This window comes from Bufo gargarizans, chromosome 2 (assembly GCF_014858855.1).
Source record: "Bufo gargarizans isolate SCDJY-AF-19 chromosome 2, ASM1485885v1, whole genome shotgun sequence".
NCBI classification, from domain to species: Eukaryota; Metazoa; Chordata; class Amphibia; order Anura; family Bufonidae; genus Bufo; species Bufo gargarizans.
Window position 1 is genome coordinate 676,187,860 of NC_058081.1, and position 26,891 is coordinate 676,214,750.

Below are 26,891 nucleotides of genomic sequence, written 5' to 3' on the forward strand. Positions count from 1 at the left end.
ATTTCTGAAGCATCGATCAGAGAGTCTGAGGACCCATCACCATGGCCGCCCATTCTTCGTCTCAGCAAAACTACATTGATGAATTTAACCCCCAGGATTACTTACAGACATACTACGTGCCCGGGGAAGGAATGCTTTTTGGAGAATGGACCGATTTTGCATTAAAACATCTGCATGAAACTTTCACTAAAGGTAATTGGTTCCGTAATTTCATTTAATTGAAGTGGTTCATTTATACAGTGGGCAAACCCTGCGGCCTATCACCCAATTCCATCTTTGGCACTGCCGGATACAGCCGAGCTCAACATTAGAGATGAGAGATTCGGATCTGAATCAACATAAAGAATCTCTGATCTAGAAATAAACCTCTGATTACAGCTCAGTGCCCTGGAAAATCCCTTCTGTCGCCACCACTGCTCTCACACTGCCAGTTAGTCTGAATGTCCGTGGTATCCCGGCCTGGCATCCTGCTGACAGCAGGAGCGCAGGGCATCATTGGTTGCTATGATGCCGTGCGCTTCATGCCGCCGCTGCACTACAGTAATACCCTGCTATTTTTATTACTTCAATATTCCTGTTTTTGTCCCAGATTGACAAACTTCACTACTGATTTATGACTCCTCTGTAGCTTGACTGGGTTGCTACTTACTAAGGCATATACAGTATATTAATGTTACTGTTAATACGATACTACTGTTCTTCTGGTAAAGTATAAATTATTTCAGTTCACAAACCATTGATCTGCAAAATACAGACACCTTCCGTGTGCACTCCTCATTTTTCTCACCGCCATCACTACGATTGACTGTTCTTGTCCGCAATACAGACAAGAATAGGTTTTGTTTGTATTGTTTTATAGTTTTCGGAATGGATGCGAACAGCACAAGGATCGTTTTTTTTATTTTTTTATTTTTTGTGGACCCATAGAAATTAAATGTTCTGTGTGCAATCCACAAAAGATGCAGATCAGACACAGAATACGGCCATGAGCATGAGGCATCACCCATGAAGTACGAGAGAAGCCACCAACCTATTGTACCTTTTATAGACTGTAATCACTTTAAGTGACAGTGAGCACCAAGCTTCCTGTGTCTCTTGATCAAAAATAAAGTTTATTGTTCCCATCAGCAAGTTTCTATGACATACCAGTGGGCAAAACTACAGCCAGGTCCATAAATATTGAGACATTGACACAATTCTAACATTTTTGGCTCTATACACCACCACAATGGATTTGAAATGAAACAAACAAGATGTGCTTGAACTGCAGACTGTCAGCTTTAATTTGAGGGTATTTACATCCAAATCAGGTGAACAGTGCAGGAATTACAACAGTTTGCATATGTGCCTCCCACTTGTTAAGGGACCAAAACTAATGGGACAGAATAATAATCATAAATCAAACTTTCACGTTTTAATACTTGGTTGCAAATCCTTTGCAGTCAATTACAGCCTGAAGTCTGGAACGCATAGACATCACTAGATGCTGGGTTTCATCCCTGGTGATGCTCTGCCAGGCCTCTACTGCAACTGTCTTCAGTTCCTGCTTGTTCTTGGGGCATTTTCCCTTCAGTTTTGTCTTCAGCAAGTGAAATGCATGCTCAATCGGATTCAGGTCAGGTGATTGACTTGGCCATTGCATAACATTCCACTTCTTTCCCTTAAAAAACTCTTTGGTTGCTTTTGCAGTATGCTTTGGGTCATTGTCCATCTGCACTGTGAAGCTCCGTCCAATGAGTTCGGAAGCATTTGGCTGAATATGAGCAGATAATATTGCCCGAAACACTTCAGAATTCATCCTGCTGCTTTTGTCAGCAGTCACATCATCAATAAATACAAGAGAACCAGTTCCATTGGCAGCCATACATGCCCACGCCATGACACTACCACCACCATGCTTCACTGATGAGGTGGTATGCTTAGGATCATGAGCAGTTCCTTTCCTTCTCCACACTCTTCTCTTACACTCTGGCACAAGTTGATCTTTGTCTTATCTGTCCATAGGATGTTGTTCCAGAACTGTGAAGGCTTTTGTAGATGTTGTTTGGCAAACTCTAATCTGGCCTTCCTGTTTTTGAGGCTCAGCAATCGTTTACATCTTGTGGTGAACCCTCTGTATTCACTCTGGTGAAGTCTTCTCTTCATTGTTGACTTTGACACACATACACCTACCTCCTGGAGAGCGTTCTTGATCTGGCCAACTGTTGTGAAGGGTGTTTTTTTCACCAGGGAAAGCATTCTTTGGTCATCCACCACAGTTGTTTTCTGTGGTCTTCCGGGTCTTTTGGTGTTGCTGAGCTCACCGGGGCGTTCCTTATTTTTAAGAACATTCCAAACAGTTGTTATGGCCACGCCTAATGTTTTTGCTATCTCTCTGATGGGTTTGCTTTGCTTTTTCAGTCTAATGATGGCTTGCTTCCCTGATAGTGACAGCTCTTTGGATCTTGTTCTGCCCATATTGTTCATAGTAAATGTGTGCAATGTGCTGTTACAGATTATACTGCAATGTTAGTTTGACGTTGCTGCCATCTAGTGGTCAGAGTTAGTTATTATCTTGCCAGAGCTTCTCAGGAAGTGGTATATTTCTCAGAGTGAGAGGCAGTAACCTTTAACCTGGAACTGTGTTTCCTCCATTTCATGACTGCTCCTGGATCTAGCAGGCTGTATGCAGAGGAGCTCTTGATCTATTCCTGGACTAATGATGGAATTGTCTGTGAGTACTCTCACTCATGGAGTGAGGCTGCTGTATAATGTTTAATGTACTGACACATATGTTTTTTTTATGCTTATGTTGAAGTTTTACAAAGTTATTCAGAAAAAAAGAATGCAAACAGATCTGATGTCTCACGTTTCTTGACTTCTGAATTATTGTTAAGCTGTCTGACTAGTGTTACCCAACAGTTCAATAACGGGAAGCAGAACAGATCTCATCTTGAGAGTTCACAGTAACAGATTCCAAATGCAAATAGCACACTTGAAATGAACTCTGGACCTTTTATCTGCTCATTGTATTTGGGATAATGAGGGAATAACACACACCCGGCCACGGAACAGCTGAGAAGCCAATTGTCCCATTACTTTTGGTCCCTTAACAAGTGGGAAGCACATATGCAAACTGTTGTAATTCCTACACCGTTCACCTGATTTGGATGTAAATACCCTCACATTAAAGCTGACAGTCTGCAGGTAAAGCACATCTTGTTTGTTTCATTTCAAATCCATTGTGGTGGTGGTGTATAGAGCCAAAAATGTTATAATTGTGTTGATGTCCCAATATTTATGGACCTGACTGTATGTGGGCACCCAAGCATCACTCGCATGTTGAAGCACTCATTATAAAACCCCAAATTGTGTCAGTCCCCTGTTGCTGCTATGAAAGCCTGTACTGTCTGGAAAGGATTTCTACTACATTTTTCAGCATACCTGTAGGGATTCAAGTGCAGTTGGCTACAAGAACGATACTGTGATTAAGCACTTATGTTTGGCAGACAATCCTGACATGTAGTCCACATTCCAGTCCCTTCTATTGGCATCCAACAGGGTTCAGCTCAGGACTCTATGCAGAGCAGTCAAGTTCTTACACATTAAACAAGAAAGACCATTTTGTATGGATGATGCATGGTCACACTGGTTATATGCATGAAGTGAATATTTAGAATGTGAAAGGTACCCTAAAGGGGTTCTCCTGGAAGTAAGAAAATAAAAGTACTGAAAATACTTAAATTTTACTTTATTATAAATATATTCTCAAATATCTTTCATTAGTTATAGTGGCTTGTTTTGTCTGGGGAGCAATCATCAGGGGAAGTAAAATGGCCGCAGTCCTATTAGTACACAGAAAACCTGCCCTATCCACGGTTCTTCACTACTGACCTCACCGCCTCCTACAAGAGAAAAATTGCTGGGCTGTCTTCTTTCCCCACGCAAGCACGCTAGGTTAAATTTAATTGACTGACTAGTGCACACCGCAATATAAGCACTGTGCATGAATTGCAGCTTAGCGATCAGCCTCTGTGCTGTTGGTATGCTGTGTATGTCACTGGGGAGGCACTGTGGATAGAACTTGGGGCACTTTAGATGGCACTTGAGGGACACTGTGGATATCACTGGAGGACTGTGGGTAGTACACGGGGCACTGGATGAAATTAGGGGGCACTCTGGCACAAGATGGCACTGTGGATGGCAATTGGAAGGCATTGTGGATGGCACTTGGGGGCACTGTATCTGTCTAGAAATTAAGTGGCACTTGGAGACACTAGATTGGAACTTGGAAGAACTGTGTCTGGCACTTGGGGGACACTGTGTCTGGCATTTGGGGGACACTGTGGATTTCACATGGGGCAAATTACATGGGAGCACTGTGGCTGGCACTGGGGGGCACTGTGTCAGGCACTTGGGGGACACTGAGTGGCATTTGGATGGCACTGTATAGCATTTGGGGGCACTGTGGAAGGCACTGTGGATGGCACTTGGGGGCACTGTAGTTGGTACTTGGGGCACTGTGGATGTCATTTGGGGAGCATTGTAGATGTCACTGTTATGGTGACACTGTGGAGGTCACTGTTTTGGGGACACTGTGGAGGTCTCTGGGGGGACACTGTGTTTGTCAGTGTTATGGGGAGCACTGTGAACGTCACTGTTATGGGGGCTCTGGAAATGGCACTGTTATGGTGGTCCTGTCAATGTCACTGTTATGGGGGCCCTGTGGATGTCACTGTTATGGGGGTTTAGTATGAGTGACCATGTTCGGACCAGGAATTTCATGTTCCAGTCCATGTGTCAGCGACATTTTCCAGGCCGACTGCGACGTCCCTGACCTGCATTGACTGTATGATAATAATGTAGGGAAGGAGCTACTCCCACTATAGCTCTGGTGAGTAAGTCTTTATATGACCACAGGGAAGTTGTCGTGTACTCACCTAATCATGTTTACATACCCCCTCCATCAGATAGAGAATGGCTGCGATACATTACTGTGATACAATCAGCTCTAGTCAGGAGAGTGTGGTCGGCCTGGGAGATGCGCCCTGCACATGGACCATGTTCCCTGGGCTGATCATGGTCATATCACAAGTATATCACACAGGGGCGGACACAGACAGCAGAGGGCCTCTGTGCAAAGAATGTGCCTACCCCCCCCCCCCCCCCCAGCTAAATTTGCAACCTAGCCTATTATGTCCTAACATTACTTAGAGCAATACAAAACAATACAGGGTTAGGCTACTTTCACACCTGCGACACTAGGCTCCGGCCACCTGATCCAGCTGAAAATGCAAGGGATAGGCCGGACACAAACTGCAGCATGCGGTCCCTCTGATTCTCTGCATTTTTGCCAGATTGTGGCCGGATCTCTGCCGTACCCCATTATAGTCAATGGGGCCGGCGGGCATTCTGTCTGCATCCAGCAGTGCCAGTTCCAGTGAATTCCAGCAGGCTGTTCTCTGCTGGAACAAACTGCCAGAATCACTAACGCAGATGTGAAAGTAGCCTAATACAGCGCCCCATACCTCTTACATCCAGTGACGTCTCCATTGATGTAGATGTTCTCTGTCCTCATCTTCTCCTTTCAGACCAGACCGCCATGATGATTTTTTCAGCCATCTCTTCTCTCTGCAGAGTTTGAAAGACAGACATCTTAGTTTCCTACTTTTCCATCTTCCTCCCACCTTCTGAACATTCCATCCTGCCACCCCCAATACTGTGCCCGCTGTGCTCCCTATACAGGTTACACACAGATAGTTCTCCTTCAATAATTATTGGCACACAGTGTCCTAAAAAATAACTGTGCCCAGGAAATGCCTCTCCCTATACACCCAAGCATTCTGCTAGCAATTCCATTGTCTGCCTACCTTTTAAGGCACCTTTCACACGAGCGAGTTTTCCACACGGGTGCAATGAGTGACGTGAAGGCATTGCAGCTGCACTGAATCCGGACCCATTCATTTATATGGGGCTGTGCACACGAGCTGTGATTTTAACGTATCACTTGTGCGTTGCGTGAAAATCACAGCATGTTCTATATTCAGCGTTTTTTATGCAATGCAGGCCCCATAGAAGTGAATAGGGCTGCGTGAAAATCGCAAGCATCCGCAAGCAAGTGTGGATGCAGTGCGATTTTCACGCACGGTTGCTAGGAGACGATCGGGATGGGGACCCGATCATTATTATTTTCCCTTATAACATGATTATAAGGGAAAATAATAGCATTCTTAATACAGAATGCTTAGTACTGGGCTGGAGGGGTTAAAAAAAATAAAAAAAAAATATAACTCGCCTTAATCAACTTGATAGCGCAGCCCGGCTTCTCTTCTGTCTTCTTTTTTGCTGTGCACAGGAAAAGGACCTTTCATGACGTCACTGCGCTCATCACATGGTCCGTCACATGATCCATCACCATGGCAAAAGATCATGTGATGGGCCATTTGATGAGCACAGTGACGTCATCAAAGGTCCTATTCCTCAAAGAAGACAGAAGAGAAGCCGGGCTGCGCGATCAAGTGGATTAATGTGAGTTAAATTATTTTTTTACATTTTTTATCCCCTCCAGCGCTATTGTACTATGCATTCTGTATTAAGAATGCTATCATTTTCCCTTATAACCATGTTATAAGGGAAAATAATAAAAATCTACACAACACCTAACCCAAACCCGAACTTCTGTGAAGAAGTCCGGGTTCGGGTCTGGGTACAAAACATGCAGATTTTTCTCACACGCGTGCAAAACGCATTACAATGTTTGGCACCCGCGCGGAAAAAAACGCAAACATGGAACGCAATTGCAGTGAAAACTGACTTGTTTTAGTGTCAAAATCGCACCATTTTCCCTGAACGCATCCGGCCCCAATCCGCAACGCCCGTGTGAAAGGGGCCTAAGTCTTCTGAAATAATGACCCCTAAATCCCTTTGCTCAGATACTGAGGTTAGGACTGTATCACTGATTTTATATTCTGCTCTTGGGTTTTTATTCCCCAGGTGCATTATCTTGCACTTAACATTACATTTTAGTTGCAAGGTTGACCGTGTGCGATCTGCATTTTTTGCAAAGCCATTCATTTCTATGGGTTTGAGGTCTGCATTTTGAGGACCAGAATAGGACATGTTCTATCCTTACTGGAACTTACATATGGATATAGAAAGCACACTGACGTCCATGTGTTTTCCACATCCATATGTCAGTTCCCGAAAGGTTAGAACATGTCCCAGTCTGGTCCTTAAAAATGCAGACCTCGTACTAATAAAAGTCAATGGGTCAGCAAAAAAATGCAGATCGCATACAGACAGTATTATGCTGTTACTCGGCTATTATTTACATGAATGTAGATGGGAATTTATATAGTGAACCATTTTCTGCGTATATATCAATGGTTAGTTATATACTGCCATCTAGTGGCCTTTTTTTTTTGGTAATGCACTTGTTTTTCCATGTTCCCTTCCCTGAGATCTATGACACATTTCCTTTATATGTAATGCTCCACCCTTTTTCTGGAGTACTGCACTTCCTGTATCATGGATGCAGCTAACAGGACACATGTATTCTGCATGGTACACTAAAGAAAGTATCATCTTTTAACTACATAACACTGAGATCTATTCATTCTGTTGTATACTGTTGTCTGATGTACAGAATAAAGCAACTTTATGGATGAACACGGTATTGGTGAGTTCAGCTATCTGATGAGGATTGTCCGCAGTGATTATATCGGCTTATACAGGCCAAGCATAGAGGTCTCACAAGGGATAGATCACTATCACAACAATCAGAGTCAGAATAAGTATCCTTATTTAGTGGATCTACAACTTGCAGACCACAAAATGGACATGGTTGTGTGTAGATACACACTTCAGTAGGCAGTATTATACAAGATAGGATTAGATACACAGCTCAGCAGGCAGCATCACACATAAGAACCTTTACTACAGGAAAAGTAGACTGTCACGGATGATCCGCGAGAATATTGAACTGTCCTCCCAATATTACTCTGCCTTATTGATCAGTAGGTCTATTAAACAGTAATTATTTCCCTAGGCCCCAGAACCTACAATTTGATTATTCAGAGTGTCTCCTTCTGTCTTTCTGTTGTACCCAGAGAACAACATAGTCCTTTTGTTCAAGTCAGTCAATAGATGCCCAGCAGATAACACAATTACAGCTGGCTTCCTTAGGTTGACAAAAGAGCTTCCCTTTCTGCAGAGATATCACAGCTAGGTGTGAAGACTACACCTGGGGGGAGCCATTTGGTGTTGCTGCCATAAGGGTCTGTAAGCTAGCTTGCTGCAGACAGGCCGGCACCAAGGTTTCCCAGATTGCAACAGGAATCTGAGATATGATTTTTACCTTTTTAAGAGAGACCATGCATCTTACGGACGTAAAAATTACATCATCGTGTCGCTCAGAATTCACTGGACGTTTACATAGGACAAACATAACTCTAAGATGTGCCCAGGTAAAGTTATGGTGTTACCCCATCATAGAACCAGTTATAATAGTAATATTTTGTATCCCTGAACTCCATATTTTGTGGGGAATGTGAATATGTGCTTGTTACTTGTGTACAGCGGAGACATCCCGCGATATGGCACATGCCATATTTCAGAACTGACATTCACCTCAGGAATACAGCCTGCCCAGCAGGCGGACTCTCAATTCCCCGCCTTGATTCTGGGACCCTTTATAACAAAGACCTAGAATCTTCTAAAGGAGTTCTCCACTTTTAACAACACCTAAAGAGGGCCTCAGCCAGAGAACCCGTGGGCTGTAGGCATATTACACTGGACAAAGGCTTCTTGGGCTTTATCCCTGCAACGGACTATTTCACCAACGGACATCTTTTCTGCGGAAACTAAGTATTTTCTTTCTTTTCTCCCTTTTGTTTATTGGACTATACTTTCCTTGATTATTGTGTTAATAATTACTGTGCATCGTGATAATTTGTATTGTATATACATATATAATAAATGACCTCAAAGTCATTTCTCTAGCCATATGCCTGTTTTCAAACACTGCAAAAACTTACCCTAGCCTCTCCGAAGAGAAAGCTACTCGGTCCTGTTATCTAGATAGTGGGTTCCTTGCTCCCATAAATTGCAAGGTGGTGGCAGTTAAACTACCCTGTGTGTGGTTCCGGTCTGGTCGCTCACACGCTTACTGGCGGTCGGTTGGCGGTCCAATCCCTGCGCTTTCAGCCTATCGACTGTACGGACTCAAGTTAGACTGTCGGTGTGCTGAAAGTGGCCGGGAGGCCTGTTTGCGGATTGACCACTAGGGGCGCTGTGACGGTTTCGTGACGTATTGTGGCCGCGGCGGTCGCAGTTCGTCACATAGACTGTATAACAGATGATAGATGTAGATAGGCCCACCAGATAGTATCTGACATAAGTGAGAACCCGCTGCCCCACATGACCCACTCCTTCCGAGGGCAAAGTCTAAGCACACGCCTCGTTCTTCACACAATAAGGGTCCATTCACACGTCCGTTGTTTCTTTCCTGATCTGTTCCATTTTTTGCGGAACAGATCTGGACCAGATCTGGACCCATTCATTTTCAATGGGTCCTGAAAAAAATCGGACAGCACAATGTCAGATTTTTTTTCAGGACCCATTAAAAATGAATGGATCCAGATCTGGTCCAGATCTGTTCCGCAAAAAACTGAACAGATCAGGAAAGAAACAACGGACGTGTGAATGGACCCTAACTCTAATGGTTAGGAGAGACTTTCCCGATGGGAGTACCAGGTGCTACCTCAGAGGGGAATTGGAACACGAGGGAATCGGTACCAGAGTGTGAACCCATTGGACTGACCTCCAGGTGACACAATACACCCAGTGGATGCTGGGAGGCCAGAGGCCGATCAGACGAAAGTATAGTCACGGAATGAAGGGAGAAGTCAGGACAGGTGGCAGTCAGGAAAAGTCTGTAAACGTAGATCAGGGTCAGGGCAGGCGGCTATCAGGCTAAGTCTGTAAAATGTAATCAGAAGTCCAATACACAGAATGACAAGAACCAACAGAACACCTTTGCTCAAACAGAAAACTAGACTAGCTAGGAACCTAAGTTGCTCTGGCACCTTCCTGTAGAAGGAGGCAACTTTAAATACCTCCTGCAGGCCAGCCATAGGCAGGTGAAGAGAAAGGGCATGCGCAGGCAGCCTCACATAGGGAGGAGAGACATGCCCGCAAACACCCCAAATACACACAAGGAACTCTGGGCCACAGTGCAAGCTCTGCTCAGAGCCAGGAGGGAAATGCTAGATGCAGGAATGCAAACCACAGTAAGAACCCTGCTGCCCGCGCCTGTCAGCATGGCGTGCAGCAGTGGGAAGGAGTGAAGAAGCCCAGCACCCGTACCTGCGTGTGGGGACAGAATCGCAGGTACAGGGAGCTGGGCTAACAATAAGCTTAGATACACACAAGATAGTATAGTGCAAGATGGGATTAGATCTCAGTTCAGCAGGTGGTATCGCACACAACACACTATGATATACAGACTTAGCAGGCTGTATAGTACATGATAGGATTAGACAAACATGTGATTTGATGTGCTTGCTGTTCAAGCTGTTTATTGCACTCTGGAGATGGTGAGGGAAGAGCCTGTGGACTGTGAGAAATATAGAATAGACTTGCAAGAGTCATGTGTGGTTGTAGTAAGATGGCCACAGAAGGTATAGTGGGAGTAGCTCCTGCAGACTGATCAGTGTGGAGAGGCATGACCAGCCTGTGACTCATCACTGCGCAGAGCAGCTACGTAAACAGGAAGGGAAAAATCCAAACAGATCTTCCAGGATAGTCTGATATCCAGACAGGGAGAAAGAAAGCACAAACATGAAAAATAGGTATGAGGGCATATATATGCACAGTGAGTGGTGTTAGGAGCACATAAAAATAATTTTAATTTTGGAACCATTCAACCTAAGTATTTTCATTTTCTTAATTCCAGTAGAACCCTTTTAAACTATTTGGGGTCACTACAGGGCATCACTATTCTGAAGTGGCACTATGTTGATGCCCTAATAGGCCTCACCATTGTGTGGGGGGCACAAAGAGACAGTATTAATGTGTGGGGGGAACAAAGAGGGCTGGATGGGACTGGGTGGTATTAGAGGCATGGCTTAATGTAAAAAAATAAATAAAAATTCTGCAGGCATGCTTGTTAGTGTTTAGTGAGCATGCTCCAGTCAGTGTATTTAAATGTAATTTAACATCTATTTTTGATAAATTTCTCCCAGGATTTGAACTCACAACCCCTTGTACAGTAGAGGCAAGGACCTTATCTACTTCAGCTATAAAGCTGAATGCTAAACTGTGTCAGAAAAATCTCACAGTAGTTTCTGATTTGGTGAGTATTCCTATTTAGCAGAAGACTTATTTTATATTTCTGGGCAGGTTAACATGTAGCTTTATAGTGTAGTGTTTAATGTCCTTGCCTCTAATGTACAAGCTTGGGAGTTCAAATCCTGGCAGAAACAATTTTTTAAAATACATAACTATTTAGGAATAATATATTTGCATATATGATATATTTAGAATATATAATATAATACATTATAATATATGTAAATATATTATGGCTAAAAACATCAGTAGTAGTTTCCCATATATTATGCATTCATGTATATCAGAAGTATGATTTTATCTAAATAAATATATATATGGTAATTACACATGTATTTTGTGCCATGCATTTTTACAATTACTAAAAAAAATATAACATTTATAAATTGAATCTCTATTTCTGAAATGTTTCTGCTGGGATTTGAACTCCCAAGCTTGTACATTACAGGCAAGGACATTAACCACTACTCTATACAGCTACATGTTAAGCATTCAGCTACAGTTTAGCATTCAGCTTTTTAGCTTTTGGGAGTTCAAATTCCAGTGGAAACTGAACTAGAGTCCCAACACACTTCCCTTGTCAGAGCAGGGGGTGCCTGGGGTTTTTCCATTGTGCTTGGTAGAACACCCAAGCATTGCAAAGTTCTACACTCAACATTAATTCTGGTGTAATCCCTCTACGTTTCTTCAAATTTGGGAGGTACGTACTAAACCTCCTTAATAGCACAGGAAAAACATCTACTGTCTAATAGAGCCTAATAAAACAGCAGACTCCTAGTTTCTCCCTGCTTCATGCAGCAGTAATTGATGGCTACCACCAGGGCAGTACTGGTGGTACTGCAGTCAAGGGCCCAGGCCAAGCCTCTTTGGGTCTCTGACATCCACAGCCTCATTAAAGGGGTTGTCAGGTTTCCCATATTGATAACCTATCTTTGGAATAGCAAATGAAGAGAGGTAGCGGCAGCATCTCCGGTGAATCCTTTATTCGGACAGACTTTACAGAAAGTGTGCCATAAAATTAAGCAGCAACGTTTCAGCTGTATCCCAGCCTTTGTCAAGCTTGATAAAGGCTGGGATACAGCCGAAACATTGCTGCTTAATTTTATGGCACACTTTCTGTAAAGTCCGTCCGAATAAAGGATTCACCGGAGATCCTGCCGCTACCTCTCTTCATTTGCTATATGGTTGACTGCTGAGGATCTGCGGTTGTGGTTTGGCTGTTGCATTGCTGGGGTGGCATCCTGTTTTGATTCATCCTAATACATGTCTATGGGGACACATAACGGTTCCGTTAGTCCTTTTTGCTTTCCGCCCTAAAATTTCCTTATTCCGTTATAAATCTATTATAATAGAACCAATAACGTAATTACCTGCCAATGAGAACCTGCCCTTAAGGCTGAGTTCATATCACCGTTTAGCTTTCCTTTCTTCTGATCTGTCAGAAGAAGAGAAAAAAAAACAAAAAACAGGACCCTGTAAAAAAAAACTGATCCTGTTGCATCAGTTCTCATCTGTTTGAGTCATTTCTATCTGAGATCTGTTTTTTAGATGGGGGAAAAAGTACTGCATGTCTTTTTTCTGTAGTCTGAATAATGTTTAGCCCTTGTATGCTCTAAGAATCCATAGCCTTTTAATGAGTGTTTGATGCCTGAGAGAGTTGTATGTCTGTGCGTACTGTGTTTTAGTGAAGTGGTCATAATGACAGGTGGTGGCAGGATGTATTGGGAGGGGGTGAGTGGACTGTGTCTATGGTGTAATTTATGCTCAGTTTGCAGTCTGAATGGAAGGTGAGCGCACAATTGAGTGAGTGAAGACAGAATAACCCCCCTTCCATTAGGGAAATCACCCTGATGCCGTTAGGAAAATAATTAGATTGTGTCTCAAGCTTCACAGTCTGCAAGACGGTTCCCAATTAGATGCAGCAAGCTGGAGAACTCAAACTTACTCTGTTTTATTGAAGACACATACAAAACCTTTAAAGTTATTCAGAGTATTCAAAAAGTCTTACAAAAACGACCTATAGAAACATATGACCATGCCATCAGAACTGCTGGCCTCAGCCAACACTTTAAAAGCTATAAATGGATTGGATAGAACCGGCACTCGAAACAATCGGATTGTACGTGGAAATAAATTAAAATTATTAAACAATAAGCTATATTCTGTGTACATCAGAGTAAAATCACAATAGAAATCACATAAAAGGCATATAAAACATATGTATATACTAAATGAATATCTCTGATATAGAGAAATATCAAATGCTGGGCACAGCAGGCTGCATCCGTGTCCCCCCCAATTGGGTAAGGTTGTTAGATCGCAGGCGTCTGTGACAAAGCAAAATGGTGTATTTGAAATATATTCAGTGGTATTTATGCGTAAGGAATAAAGCTATGTATAGATGGATTCAGTAGCATGTATCCCACATAGTCCTAAATTTATCACCGTATAGGATAAGGGATAGAGAATAGTCAGATATGGTCTATATTTTGACCATGAATGGATTGTCCAGCATCAATAGCAATCTCAGATTCACAAGCACTTGTCCAGCACGTCTGTAATCACAGTGCCTGTGCCGCCTCTCATGCAAAGAATCGGTATAGTTCCACTGAACTTGATGTTACTCACTGTGTCTCCGTGTAGGCTCACTCGGTTAGGTCTGCGGAGGGATTTCTGCCGTGGCGTCCCACGCTTTAGCTTTTCTCCGCTGTATTTGTGTCGGGTCCAGTTAGTAATGGGATCCCGTCTCTACTCTCGTGAGAGACCTATGTTAGACCTATGTTAGCTGTTTCAGCTGTTTCGCTTCGGTGAGTCTTACAACACTTACTGGTCTTCTATTAGTGGATGTATTCTCTCCGTCCTTTTAGTACATGGCCATGTACCGCTGAGATGATTCTTTCACAGGTAATGGAAAGAATCATCTCAGCGGTACATGGCCATGTACTAAAAGGACGGAGAGAATACATCCACTAATAGAAGACCAGTAAGTGTTGTAAGACTCGCCGAAGCGAAACAGCTGAAACAGCTAACATAGGTCTAACATAGGTCTCTCACGAGAGTAGAGACGGGATCCCATTACTAACTGGACCCGACACAAATACAGCGGAGAAAAGCTAAAGCGTGGGACGCCACGGCAGAAATCCCTCCGCAGACCTAACCGAGTGAGCCTACACGGAGACACAGTGAGTAACATCAAGTTCAGTGGAACTATACCGATTCTTTGCATGAGAGGCGGCACAGGCACTGTGATTACAGACGTGCTGGACAAGTGCTTGTGAATCTGAGATTGCTATTGATGCTGGACAATCCATTCATGGTCAAAATATAGACCATATCTGACTATTCTCTATCCCTTATCCTATACGGTGATAAATTTAGGACTATGTGGGATACATGCTACTGAATCCATCTATACATAGCTTTATTCCTTACGCATAAATACCACTGAATATATTTCAAATACACCATTTTGCTTTGTCACAGACGCCTGCGATCTAACAACCTTACCCAATTGGGGGGGACACGGATGCAGCCTGCTGTGCCCAGCATTTGAGATTTCTCTATATCAGAGATATTCATTTAGTATATACATATGTTTTATATGCCTTTTATGTGATTTTTATTGTGATTTTACTCTGATGTACACAGAATATAGCTTATTGTTTAATAAATAATTTTAATTTATTTCCACGTACAATCCGATTGTTTCGAGTGCCGGTTCTATCCAATCCATTTATATCCATTAGAACCAAGGGGTGTTTTTTGAACCTGCGCACCTGTCGTGGCAAATCAAAGTGAGCCACCTGCTTAAATATCTTTTGTATACCACTTTAAAAGCTATGTACACCTTCAGGAGCAATTTTTTTATAATTGCATTTTAATCATTTTGTGGCTAAAAATCATTTTTTAACTTGGTTTTTAATAAAAATATTGAGCCGTTTTGTCACAGAGGGTTAACTGTTTCTGTAGCTGTGTGAATCCTTATCTCTAAATCACTAAGAGTTTATTAACACTTATTTAAGCCACATTCATATCAGTAAGATAAGGATTGAGCTTCAATGAGTGTTTACAAGGTCAGAGAGCAGAGATAAGGAGCCCGTCAGTTCCCTGCCTGATGGAAGAGAGAGAAAATTCAGATCCTGCTAATAGAGCATCTCAGCTCTGTACCGAGAAAAGGACTCCATATTTTTAATAAACACCAGTTAATTGATATGTACCTCATAATGAGTTCATTGCAGTAATACATTTTTTTTAACTGTCCCCAAAGGTGTACATAGCCTTTTAGTTCCATAAGCTACTTCAATTATCAGAGAGACAAAAAATGGAGTTTAGCATGTATACAAAATGGGGGATGAATATTTAGCCAAGTTGTCCTCACCTTAACACACCCGATACATGTGCTGGGAAGGGGTATATGTGTTGCATTGTGATATCAAAAAGGGTTATGCAAAATTACGAACTTGGTTCTGCTGCATCTGGACAATTATATAGCATATGTAGCTTATAATAATGGCACTCCTGTAGCACTTTAGAAGAGAATGCTGAATAAATGTGCACTTATGAACACTCATATGAGTTCCACACATCCCTGGTCCTCAAACTTTTAAATCCGAGATCACACTTTCCAAAATAACTGCACAAGAATAGAAACAGAAGACACTAGCTGTTAAATTTGCTCTTACATATGCCCTGTACAGTATCATTAAATTGGGCTTTTCGGAGGTGAACATCTACCTTACCCTTAGCTAGGGTTGGCTTGTGGTAGTCATTTGAAACTTCTAATAATTTTTTCAAATTTTTGTTGTCTTCTAAGGTGGAGTAAGAGGAGATACCCTGCTTGATTTTGGCACAGGACCTACCATTTATCAGCATCTCTCAGCCTGTGAAGTGTTTGATAAAATCATTGTCTCAGATTTCCTTGAGCAAAACCGTGCTGAATTCCGAAAATGGCTGAACAAGGATCCAGATGCTTTTGACTGGACTCCCATCATCAAACGTGTATGTGAGCTGGAGGGAAACAGGTAGTTTATTTTTAAGCTTACACCATCTGAATAAATATCAAGAAAGGTATGTCATTTCAGTCTGCACTGCTTTTATGCTAATACTAATACACAGCATACAATCTAATAAAACAGTACAAGCATAACACAAAGATAGGGAAATAGCTTGTGCCTCCAGTAACAAATTGTTTCAGCCTTTGCATCTAAAATTATTATGCAGGTATGCAGGAGGGTCTCCATTCTGCAACAGCAGGCCTGGCTTGTACATATATTGCACAGATAGCTGTTAATATAAATGGTCACCATTAGACATGAGCGAATCGAAGTTGACGAAGTGGAATTCAATCCGAATTTCAGGAAAAATTAGATTCACACCAAATCCAAATTTTCTCACGCTTCGTGATAACAAATCAAATTTTTTCCTAAAATGGCTGCTGCACATGTGGAATTAGAAAGCGCAACTTGTTCCTCAAAAAACAAACCCCCATAAGGAAATAAAAAAATTATGGCCCCAGAATGACAGGAAGTGAAAAATGAAAACGCAAATACGAAAAACCAGGGTTGAAAAGGTTAAGCATCTACTGTTCTTACTGGAGAAACAATTGAGTCACATTATTATGAACACCAGCTAATATCCTGAGTAACCTCTGTGTGCAGCGCGGACAGCAGCTAGATAGTCAGGGAATGACTCAATAAGGTCCTGGTAGGTTGTCACAGGTATCTGGAGTCATGCTGACTGCAGTGCATTCCACAGCTGCTGGAAGGTGTATGGTGGAGGATCTATAGAGGAAACACGACGATCGAGGTGGTCCAACAGATGCTCTATTGGGTTCAAGTCTGGTGAAATAGGGGGCTAGGGTAGTACTGGTCACATTTTGGGATTAGCAAATCCAAGATCCGAAGTCAATTCACTCCAAACTTCATTTTAATGCTGCACGGAAATCTGTCTCGGTGCATCATTAAAATATATGGGCTCCGGTGACGGAAATTCGTTTTCACCGAAGTCTAGCAAGACTTTGGTGAATAACTTTGGCCTCGATTTTTCAACTTGAAAACCATTTTAAAACTTGGTTCCGAAGTCGGCTTCAGTACAGAAGTACCAATCGGTACCGAGGCCGACTTTAGACTCTTGTTTTAAAATGGTTTTCAATAAAAAAAAATCGAATGTCAAATTAACTCATTTCAACTCCCCAGAACCCATATATTTGAATACTATACGGAGATGAACCTCTGTGCAGTATTTAAATAAAGTTTTGAGTGATGCAACTTTGGTTCTAGGATACGAAGCTCACTTTGCTTATCACTAGTCATGTACTACCAACCAATGTCAGACATTTTTAGTCATGTGACATTTCACACTGTCTTGCTGGAAGATCCCATCCTTCCTAGGAAAGACAATCAGCAGGTATGGGCATACTCTGTGGCGTACCTCTAATAAAGACAGAGCACATAGCTGCTATGGAGCCCATGGGGAAGTGGGGCCCACAGTGAACCAAAGCCCTGCCCCCTAATTACATTCAATACAGGCTCTTATCCAGCTTCAGTCTAGAATCCCTCATCAGTGGAGAAAGTGAACGGACCTGTGATGATATCATCACAGGTCTTGTATATCTAGTTAAGGAACTGCCAGAGAATAGTGTAGTTCCCAGGTTAGAAAGGTGCATCTGCCAGGACCTCTGATGACATCATAACAGGTCCTTCAACCCCCAACAGCAAGGAGAAAAACTGCTCCATAAGCTCTCAATTGCAGACTAGAATGGACTGGACAAAAGGAGGTCCTCCCCTTTTCTCTTCATTTGCTCTCACCCACCATTCCCTGTTTTTACTCGTATCTCACTCATATATATATGACTGCAGACAGTTACAACCACCAGTACCTCATGTACCTCACAGTGACCATAATATATACCTGACCATATACGTTGAGGAACAGAAGTATTTGAACACCCTGTTATTTTGCAAGTTCTCCCACTTAGAAATCATGGAGGGGTCTAAAATTCACATTGTACGTGCATTCCCACTCTGATAGAAAGAATAAAAAAAATCAGGAAATCACATTGTATGATTTTTAAAGAATTTATTTGTCTTGCACTGCTGAACATAAGTACAGTATTTGAACACCTGAGAAAATATGTAGGTAATATTTGGTACAGAAGCCTTTGTTTGCAATTACAGAGTTCAAACGTTTCTTGTAGTTCTTGGACAGATTTGCACACACTGCAACAGGGATTTTGGCCCACTCCTCCACACAGATCTCCTCTAGATCTGTCAGGTTTCGGGGCTGTCGCTGAACAACACATAGTTTCAGCATCCTCCAAAGATGTTCTATTGGATTTAGGTCTGGAAACTGGCTAGGCCACTCCAGAACCTTGATATGCTTCTTACGGAGCCACTCCTTGGTTATCCTGGCTGTGTGCTTCGGGTCATTGTCATGTTGGAAGACCCAGCCACGACCCATCTTCAATGCTCTGAATGAGGGAAGGAGGTTGTTGCCCAAAATCTAACAATAAATGGCCCCATTCATCCTCTCCTTAATACAGTGCAGTAGTCCAGTCACCTTCACAGAAAACCCCCCCGAAAACATGATTTTACCACTAGCGTTGATCGAGCACCGTAGTGCTCGGGTGCTCGGGCCAAACACATGGTGATATTCAGGTGCTTCATTCCAGGGTACGAGTCACTCCACAACATTCACCCAGTGTGCCGTCAGGGAAATGTAGCATCCCTGGCTGAAAGCACTTGTCCATGTGTCTATCCTTGGCTAAGTGAACCTTCCCAGTAACTGCGTTGGTCAGGGCACATGTGATGTTAAATGACACATGTTGTTGTAAGGCAGGAACACCTTGAAAAATAGTGGCAGCTGGGGACTGCATAACGAGGGACGGCCACCGACTTCAGGCTGCGGAAGGCCTCAGTGTCCTCAAGCCTAAATGGCGACATTTCCAGGGACAGTAATTTTGAAAGCTGCGCATTTAGTGCTATGGCCTGTGGGTGGGTGGCTGGGTATTTGCGCTTGTGTTCAAATGCCTGGGGTAATGACATTTGGACGCTGTGCTGGGACAGGGAAGTGGCTGTGGTCGCTGATGGTGCTTGCAAAGGTCCAGGTGCAGGGCGGGAAGCATCCTGGCCTGCTTCTTGGACAGGGGATTGGCCAGTATGTAACACAGGAAAAGAGGATGCAGTGGTGTGACCCGCAGACACAGATTGTGGACCCAGGCATTCGGCCCACCTATTAGGGTGCTTTGATGCCATGTGGCGGATCATCCTGGTGGTGGTGAGGTTGCTGGTGTTCACACCTCGGCTCATTTTGGTGTGACACAGGTTGCAAACTACTATTCTTTTGTCGTCCGCACTCTGTACTGCTTTCAGGTCAGTGTCCTCGTTATCCATCACCTCCTCTTCCACTTCCTCACTATGATCATCCTCCTGATTTGTTGACCTAACCAAAACCTCAGCAATTGACAATTGGGTATCATCCTATACCTCAACCTCTTGAGACAGTAATTGCGGTTGAGTCATTGGTAACTGCGTCTCATCATCATCTACCTCGTTCCAAACTAATTGATATTCCCCAGCATCATGTTCTTGTGACTCTGGATGCTCAAGAGGTTGGGAATCGGGGCACAAGATCTCAGGTCTCTCTTGAAGCGTGCTTGGTGAGAGGGCCAAATCAATCAATGGCAATGCAAAGAGGTCATCGGAATATACGAGTGTGCGATCACTTGTTTGGCCAGACTGTAAATGTTGGGAGGAAGGAGGATCAGTTTGAGGATTGTGTGGACCAGACTCCTGGCTACTGAGACTGGACTTGATAGAAGACAGGGTGGTGCTTAACCGACTGGAAGCACTATCTGCTGCAATCCAACCGACCACCTGCTCGCACTGGGTTGAATTCAAGAGTGGTGTCCTGCGCAGCCCTGCAAACTGGGACATGAAGCTAGGTATCTTGAATGATTGTTCTTCTTGTGCTCTGGCAGCAGGCACAGTTTCACCACGCCCAGGGCCTCTGCATGCACCATCAGCATCATGGCCACTTCCCCCTTCCTTTAATGCTTGCTTTCTTCATATTAAATGTTATATGTTATAAGGGACCATTTATAGGCAAAGTGTGGATAAATTATGGAAAATATATATTTGTTGTCAGTAATATTTTTCCCAATATCTGGCCCTGACACACAAAAACACGCTTGCAGCGCAGATGTGACCGATCACTGCAGATACCGTTTATAGGCAAAGTGTGGATAGATTATGGAAAATATATATTTGTTGTCAGTAATATTTTTCCCAATATCTGGCCCTGACACACACGCGCATGCAGCGCAGATGTGACAATTCACTGCAGACACCATTTATAGGCAAAGTGTGGATAAATTATGGAAAATATATATTTGTTGTCAGTAATATTTTTCCCAATATTTGAACCCATCCGGCCAGCCAATCACTGTAATGACAGTAGCCAACATGTCTACTGGCATTACAGTGATGGCAGTACTTACCTGAACGTTTATTGGCTGCTTAGAAGCCGGCAAACGTGCGGGTAGGAGATTTGAGCATGGCACTCAAGCACACGCGGTACACGATCAAGTACCGCCATGTGCCGAGCATAGCGATACTCAAGCCGAACAGTTATTCAGCCGAGCATGCTCGCTAAACACTAGTTACCACCCTCATGCTTCACAGTAGGGATGGTTTTCTTGGGATGCAACTCCTCCTTCTTTTTCCTCCAAACACGACGAGTAAAGTTTAGACCAAAAAGTTATACTTTGGTCTCATCTGACCACATGACTTTCTCCCATACCTCCTCTGGTCATTGGCAAGCTTCAGATGGGACTGGACATTTGATAACTTGAGCAGGGGGAACCTTTTTTGCAATGCATGATTTAAAACCATGACGGCGTGGTGTTCTACTGACAGTGACCTTTGAAACTGTGGTCCCAGCTCTCTTCATTTCATTGACCAGCTCCTCCCTTTTAGATCTGGACTGATTCCTAACCTTTTATTTCATCAGTGATACCCCACTAGGTGAGATCTTGCATGGAGCCCCAGTCCGAGTGAGACTGACAGTCGTCTTTAGCCTCTTCCATTTTCTAACAATTGCCCCAACAGTTGATTTATTTTCACCAAGCTGCTTGGCAATTGCCCCGTAGCCCTTTCCAGCCTTGTGGAGGTCCACAATTTTGTCTCTGGTGTCTTTTGACATCTCTTTAGTCTTGCTCATGGTAGTAGTTGGCGTCTGACTGACTGTGGGGTGGACAGGTGTCTTTAAAGAGCCCATACAGGTGCTTCTAAGTTAGATTAATGAGTGGAGGAGGACTTTTTAAAGGCACAGTAACAGGTCTTTGAGAACCAGAATTCTTGCTGTTTCTCAAGTGTTCAAATGCTTATATTCAGCAGTGCAAGACAAATAAATTCTTTAAAAATCATACAATGTGATTTCCTGATTTTTTGATTTTTTATTCTGTCTCTCAGAGTGGGATTACACCTACAATGTGAATTTCAGACCCCTCCACAATTTCTAAGTGGGAGAACTTGCAAAATCACAGGGAGTCCAAATACTTCTGTTCCTCACTGTATACACTGCGTCTATTATACCTCGTACCTCACATATCAGTACACTGCTGTGTACACTATATATCTGTACACACTGCATCTATTATACCTTGTACACTGTTGTATATAATAAATATTGATTATATATCATATATATGTAATAAATACAGCAGTGTATTGATATGAGAGGTACGAGATATAATGCAGTGTGTTAAGAGATATGGTATATACAACAGTGTACTGATATGTGAAGTATGAGTTATAATTTATACTGCATATATCTCATATATCAGTACACTGCTCTATAAACTATATGTTCTGTACACACTGCATCTTTTATACTTCTTACTATCTGACTGTCGGCAACATGTGACCTGTGATGACACAACTTCTTTTACCCATTTCAGTCTACCTTCTAACAGAAGGTTCTCTCCCTCCAACTCCAGCCTCACTACTCTAGTCTTGCATGTACCAAACAGACATGAGACATTTAAATGGGGACAATGCTGCTGTCAGTGGGGGAGGGGGTTGTCAGAGGACAAAAATGCGGGGTATTTTGTACTTCATGGTATTATATATTTTGCGCTGTTGGAGAGATATTTTGTGCTGCAATGTTGTATTTATATGGGGAAGTTGGGGAGGTATTTTGAGCTTTTTTTCATGGTATGTATTGCTATTGGGGAAGGCAATGTTCATCCCTGACTACTGTGATTAGGCATTTTTGAGTTCTACTTTTTTTCCTTACTTGTGTTGATGGTTTACATAGAGACATGACCAAGTAACACAAAATGTACTTGGCTATGCAATATCATATGTGGCTGTTGGAGTTTGGGGACCTGGCCTGATTTGTAATCCTAGTCCAGCCCTGATGGCACGCAATATAACCTGAAGCAGCAAGCACAGTTCATTGAGCAAGGGGAGGGGCCAGGAATGGGTAGTGGGAGGGGCTATGAATGGGGCATGGGGCCCAATTTAGATTCTTGCTAAGGGGCATAGTGATTTCTATGTGTGCCCTGTGATCTGCAGCGATGGCTTCATAACGGGTTAGGTTGAAAGTGTCTTAGACATGGGTGAGTGAGCCCAGAGAAGGGCAGTATAATATCCCCCAGACCATAATGCTGCCACCAACAGCTTGTGTTCTTCCAGCAGTGGCTGCAGGGTATTTATTCTCTGATGTTTCTCGTCTGACATGCCAACGTGCATTCATTCAATAAAGCAGAATACATGACTCTTTGTAGAAGACAACCCTTTGCCAATTAACAGAGGTCCAATGCCATGCAAATTGAAGCCTTTTCTTCTGATGAAATTTTGTTTGCTTCAGAGCCCCATAAGCGGTATACCCCTGGTTCATTTTGGCAGCGAGCTGCACCACTGTAGTGTGTCAGTCTGCCTTTGCTCACCTTAGTAGCCAGTGTTCGCCTTTCATATGGCACGTGGTGCTCTGTAGTTCCCACATGGCTTATTCACAATGGTGCCATTTGTGCACTCGCGATAAACTTTCACCACAGTAAAATGCATATTCACAAACTGCACAGTCTCAGAAATACTGTCACCCTTGGCCCGAAGTCAATAATCATCTCTTTTAGCAACTCTGATAAATCACCACTTTACCCATAACAGTTACAAAGGATATGTGTGCAGATAAACCTATCGCACAACCTTATATACCCACCAAGCCAGCAGCAAATGTAACTTCCTTCATCAGCTAAGCGCTGCAGACATCAGACGACTGTGTATCTGTCTAGGTGCTTTGTGTTGAAAAATTCAGCTAAATAAGCATCACTTATGGGATAGCAATTTGAATATATTTCTTAGATCTCAACAGAATTTTAGCTTTAACTGTGGCAGATGCTGTACTTTTAACAATAGGCGTGGAATAATTGTGGAGATCTCCCAGAAAGGGAACTTTATTTTTTAACCCCTTCCCGGCTGCCCATTGACTATATACGTCCTATCTGCGCATACCCTGTGCAGATAGCACATATATAAACGGTCAGGCTGCTCTTTAATTCCAGCCCTGTAAAGTTCCTGCTCCTGAAATCTAGCAGGGGCAGATTGGGTCCTGGCAGTTAGACACAGTGGGGACCCTGAGGAGAAGACAGGAGCAGTTTATTACCGCTCTTGCATTGTCCAGTGCCAGGAGGAGATTGCTGCAGTAGCTCAGGGAGGAGGATCAGGAAGCGGCAGAGCCGCCAAGTGTCTCAGGGCTGGAGCAGAGCTGCAGGGTCTAAGAAGAATGCGATCAGCTCTGCCTGTGTGTAATGCTCCCACAGAGGCCTGTAATCCCCTATAACTGGGACTCCTATGGATGCCCCAGTTACAGTGGAAACAGTGCAAGCAAAAAAATAAATAAAAAAAAGTCAGTGTCCTCCAAAGGTCTTTTAATGACCTCTTGGGGGACATATTATGTGCTAAAAGTAAATTAAAATATAAGTAAAAATATAAAATAAAAAAAATACAAATAAAAAACTAAAACAAAAATTTGCAGGAAACCGTGGCTAACGGAAACCATCACCATAGTTGCCCCATTCACTCAAACTTATGCATGTTCGATATAAAAGGATCATCACAAAATCGGGAACCAATTGCAATAATTAATTTTGTGTCGGTTTTAATATTTAAGAAATATAAAGCTATAATTAAAAATATGACTTTTTAATAACAATTAGCAATTTTCCCCTAAAATAGAAACATGCCAATTAAAGGTCCTAAGTTTCAAGTAAACAACATTGGAAAAATAATTTTGGTAGTCAAACAAATAAAAAAAGTTAGGGTCACTAAACCACCACATGCAAATCACAAAATCACTAAAAATTGCCTTGACATTCAGGCCTTTTTATAGGCCCAGTCATGAAAGGGTTAAAGGGAGTCTGTCACCACATTTGAGCATATTAGAGTGATCAAATAGCATATATGTGCCACCGAGAACTTAAAAACGGTACCTTTGTTGTATCTAATGGAGTTTTCTTTCAGCCAAAAATGAACTTTTAAGATTCTGTAAATGCGCCCTCTCAAGTGCCCAGGGCGGCATCTCAATCGTCCGAGCCCTAGGCAGCACCTCCTCAACGGCTCATAACCCCGCCCTCCATGTGCCTCTGCCCTCCCGTTTACTCTCTCCTTTTCCACTGCGGCTGCACGGTCAAATTTGTAGCGGGCGCAGTGGAAAAGGAGAGAGGAGGAGAGTAAACGGGCGGGCAGAGGCACACGGAGGGCGTGGTTATGAGCCGTTGAGGAGGTGCTGCCTGGGGCTCGGACTATTGAGACGCTGCCCTGGGCACTTGAGAGGGCGCATTTACAGAATCTTAAAAGTTCATTTTTGGCTGAAAGAAAACTCCATTAGATACAACAAAGGTACCGTTTTTAAGTTCTCGGTGGCACATATAACGCTATTTGATCACTCTAATATGCTCAAATGTGGTGACAGACTCCCTTTAAAGGTCTCTCCATGACAAAAAGATTGTGAATTACATCTGTAGATGGTCAAACCTCAACAATGAGTAGATATAGTATTACATGGTGACCATTGAAATAATTGATCTTACAGAGCTGCTTTCTAATCAGGCTGAGGATTATCCCAAGAAGGGTACCTATCATCTATGATGACCATTTGTCTTAATAGAACATATGGAAAGTAGTTGCCATCTTGATGTATTCCTGTAGAATCTGAAATTTAGCTTTTGTTTAAGTTATGATTTCGCACACAAATTACATGGTTTAACAATTTATTCTTGTATGTTTATAGGGAGGGTTGGGAGAAAAAAGCAGAAAAACTTCGCAGTAAGGTGAAAGAAGTCCTGAAATGTGATGCTCTGAAAAAAAATCCTTATGATCCTATTGTTGTGCCTCCAGTTGATTGTCTCATTTCTTGTCTTTGTCTTGAGGCTCCATGTAAAGACATAAAGTCATATTGTGAGGTTCTAAAAAAATTCCAGCACTTGATAAAACCTGGAGGTCACCTTTTAATTTTAAGCGTGCTGAATGCTACTTTTTATTACGTTGGTAAAACTTATTTTAGTGCAATGATCACAAAAAAAGATGAGCTGGAGATGGCGTTTAAAGAAGCTGGTTATGAAATTGAAAAGGCTGTGTATACTTCTCGTCTTGATAGATCAAAGATGGATGTTGCTGATTATGACACTCAATATTTCATTCATGCCCGTAAACCAAAGTAATGGCAAATTCTTCTGCCACCATTTCTTAGAAATGCTGGTCTATGTCTGCTTGCTTTAGCTTGTAAACACAAAATGCAAAATCAAATAAGTAATTTTGGGTTGGGTTGATTCAGAAAATTCAAAAAAGGAAAAAGTGTTGGATAAATTTATGCAATAAATAAATAAATAAATAAACTCTTTATAATGCAGTCCATATGTAAAATTTATAGTATCCACTACTTAGTATAGTAGCTAAATCTTTGCATACTTGCATGGGAAGTGATGGGTAAATGTTGGTCTCCTGGTAAAAGAATATTCTAAAATGGTTCTCTTGGGGGTCTATTGTGCAATTTTACTGCTAAATAAATGTTTCTACTGGGAAGTAAAGGAAGAAGAACATTATTTCAGACATTAGCTTACTTGCACTCATTGAAGTTGACAAGCTGACAAGTCTATAGAACAGTCCGCTTAAGTTCCACCTGGAGAGCCACATAGAGGAGTGTACTGTTTCATAGTATCCCTTATGACTAAAGCCCCTACTAGACTGCACACTAATCAGCCAAATTATGTGTATCACATGTTCATATGAATTTTGGTCTATTTGGGCCCATTAGCAAGAACAAATATTTTGATAATAATAGAATGAATGCCCTTGAATGTCCCACAAACTGAGGTAAAGGGGACTATTCCATGGGTGCTATTGGTCCTATCAACTGTGTTTTATTAGATCATCCAATAAAGGTACCTCAAAGTTGTTGTCCCGCGAAAAATATGGAACTAGATCTGAATACTTTTGTAATTGCATGTAATTAAAAATGTAGCGTAGCCACTGAGTTATTCAATAAAATGTATCTGCATAGCG

At 42.4% G+C, this 26,891-nt stretch overlaps 1 protein-coding gene across 1 annotated transcript; it reads left to right on the top strand.

Annotated features, from left to right (window-relative positions):
- Window positions 1-26,891, top strand: LOC122926937 (nicotinamide N-methyltransferase-like). The gene is made up of 3 exons (XM_044278461.1): window positions 1-192; window positions 16,142-16,349; window positions 25,621-26,891. The coding sequence occupies exons 1-3, from the start codon at window positions 42-44 to the stop codon at window positions 26,048-26,050; spliced, it is 789 nt and encodes a 262-aa protein (XP_044134396.1). The 5' UTR covers window positions 1-41; the 3' UTR covers window positions 26,051-26,891.

Bases quoted from the DNA above. Each gene is read 5' to 3' on its own strand.
- LOC122926937 (XM_044278461.1), top strand. From the start codon at position 42: ATGGCCGCCCATTCTTCGTCTCAGCAAAACTACATTGATGAATTTAAC. The intron at 193-16,141 runs GTAATTGGTTCC...TTGTCTTCTAAG, and splicing joins GCATGAAACTTTCACTAAAG to GTGGAGTAAGAGGAGATACC. The intron at 16,350-25,620 runs GTAGTTTATTTT...GTATGTTTATAG, and splicing joins TGTGAGCTGGAGGGAAACAG to GGAGGGTTGGGAGAAAAAAG.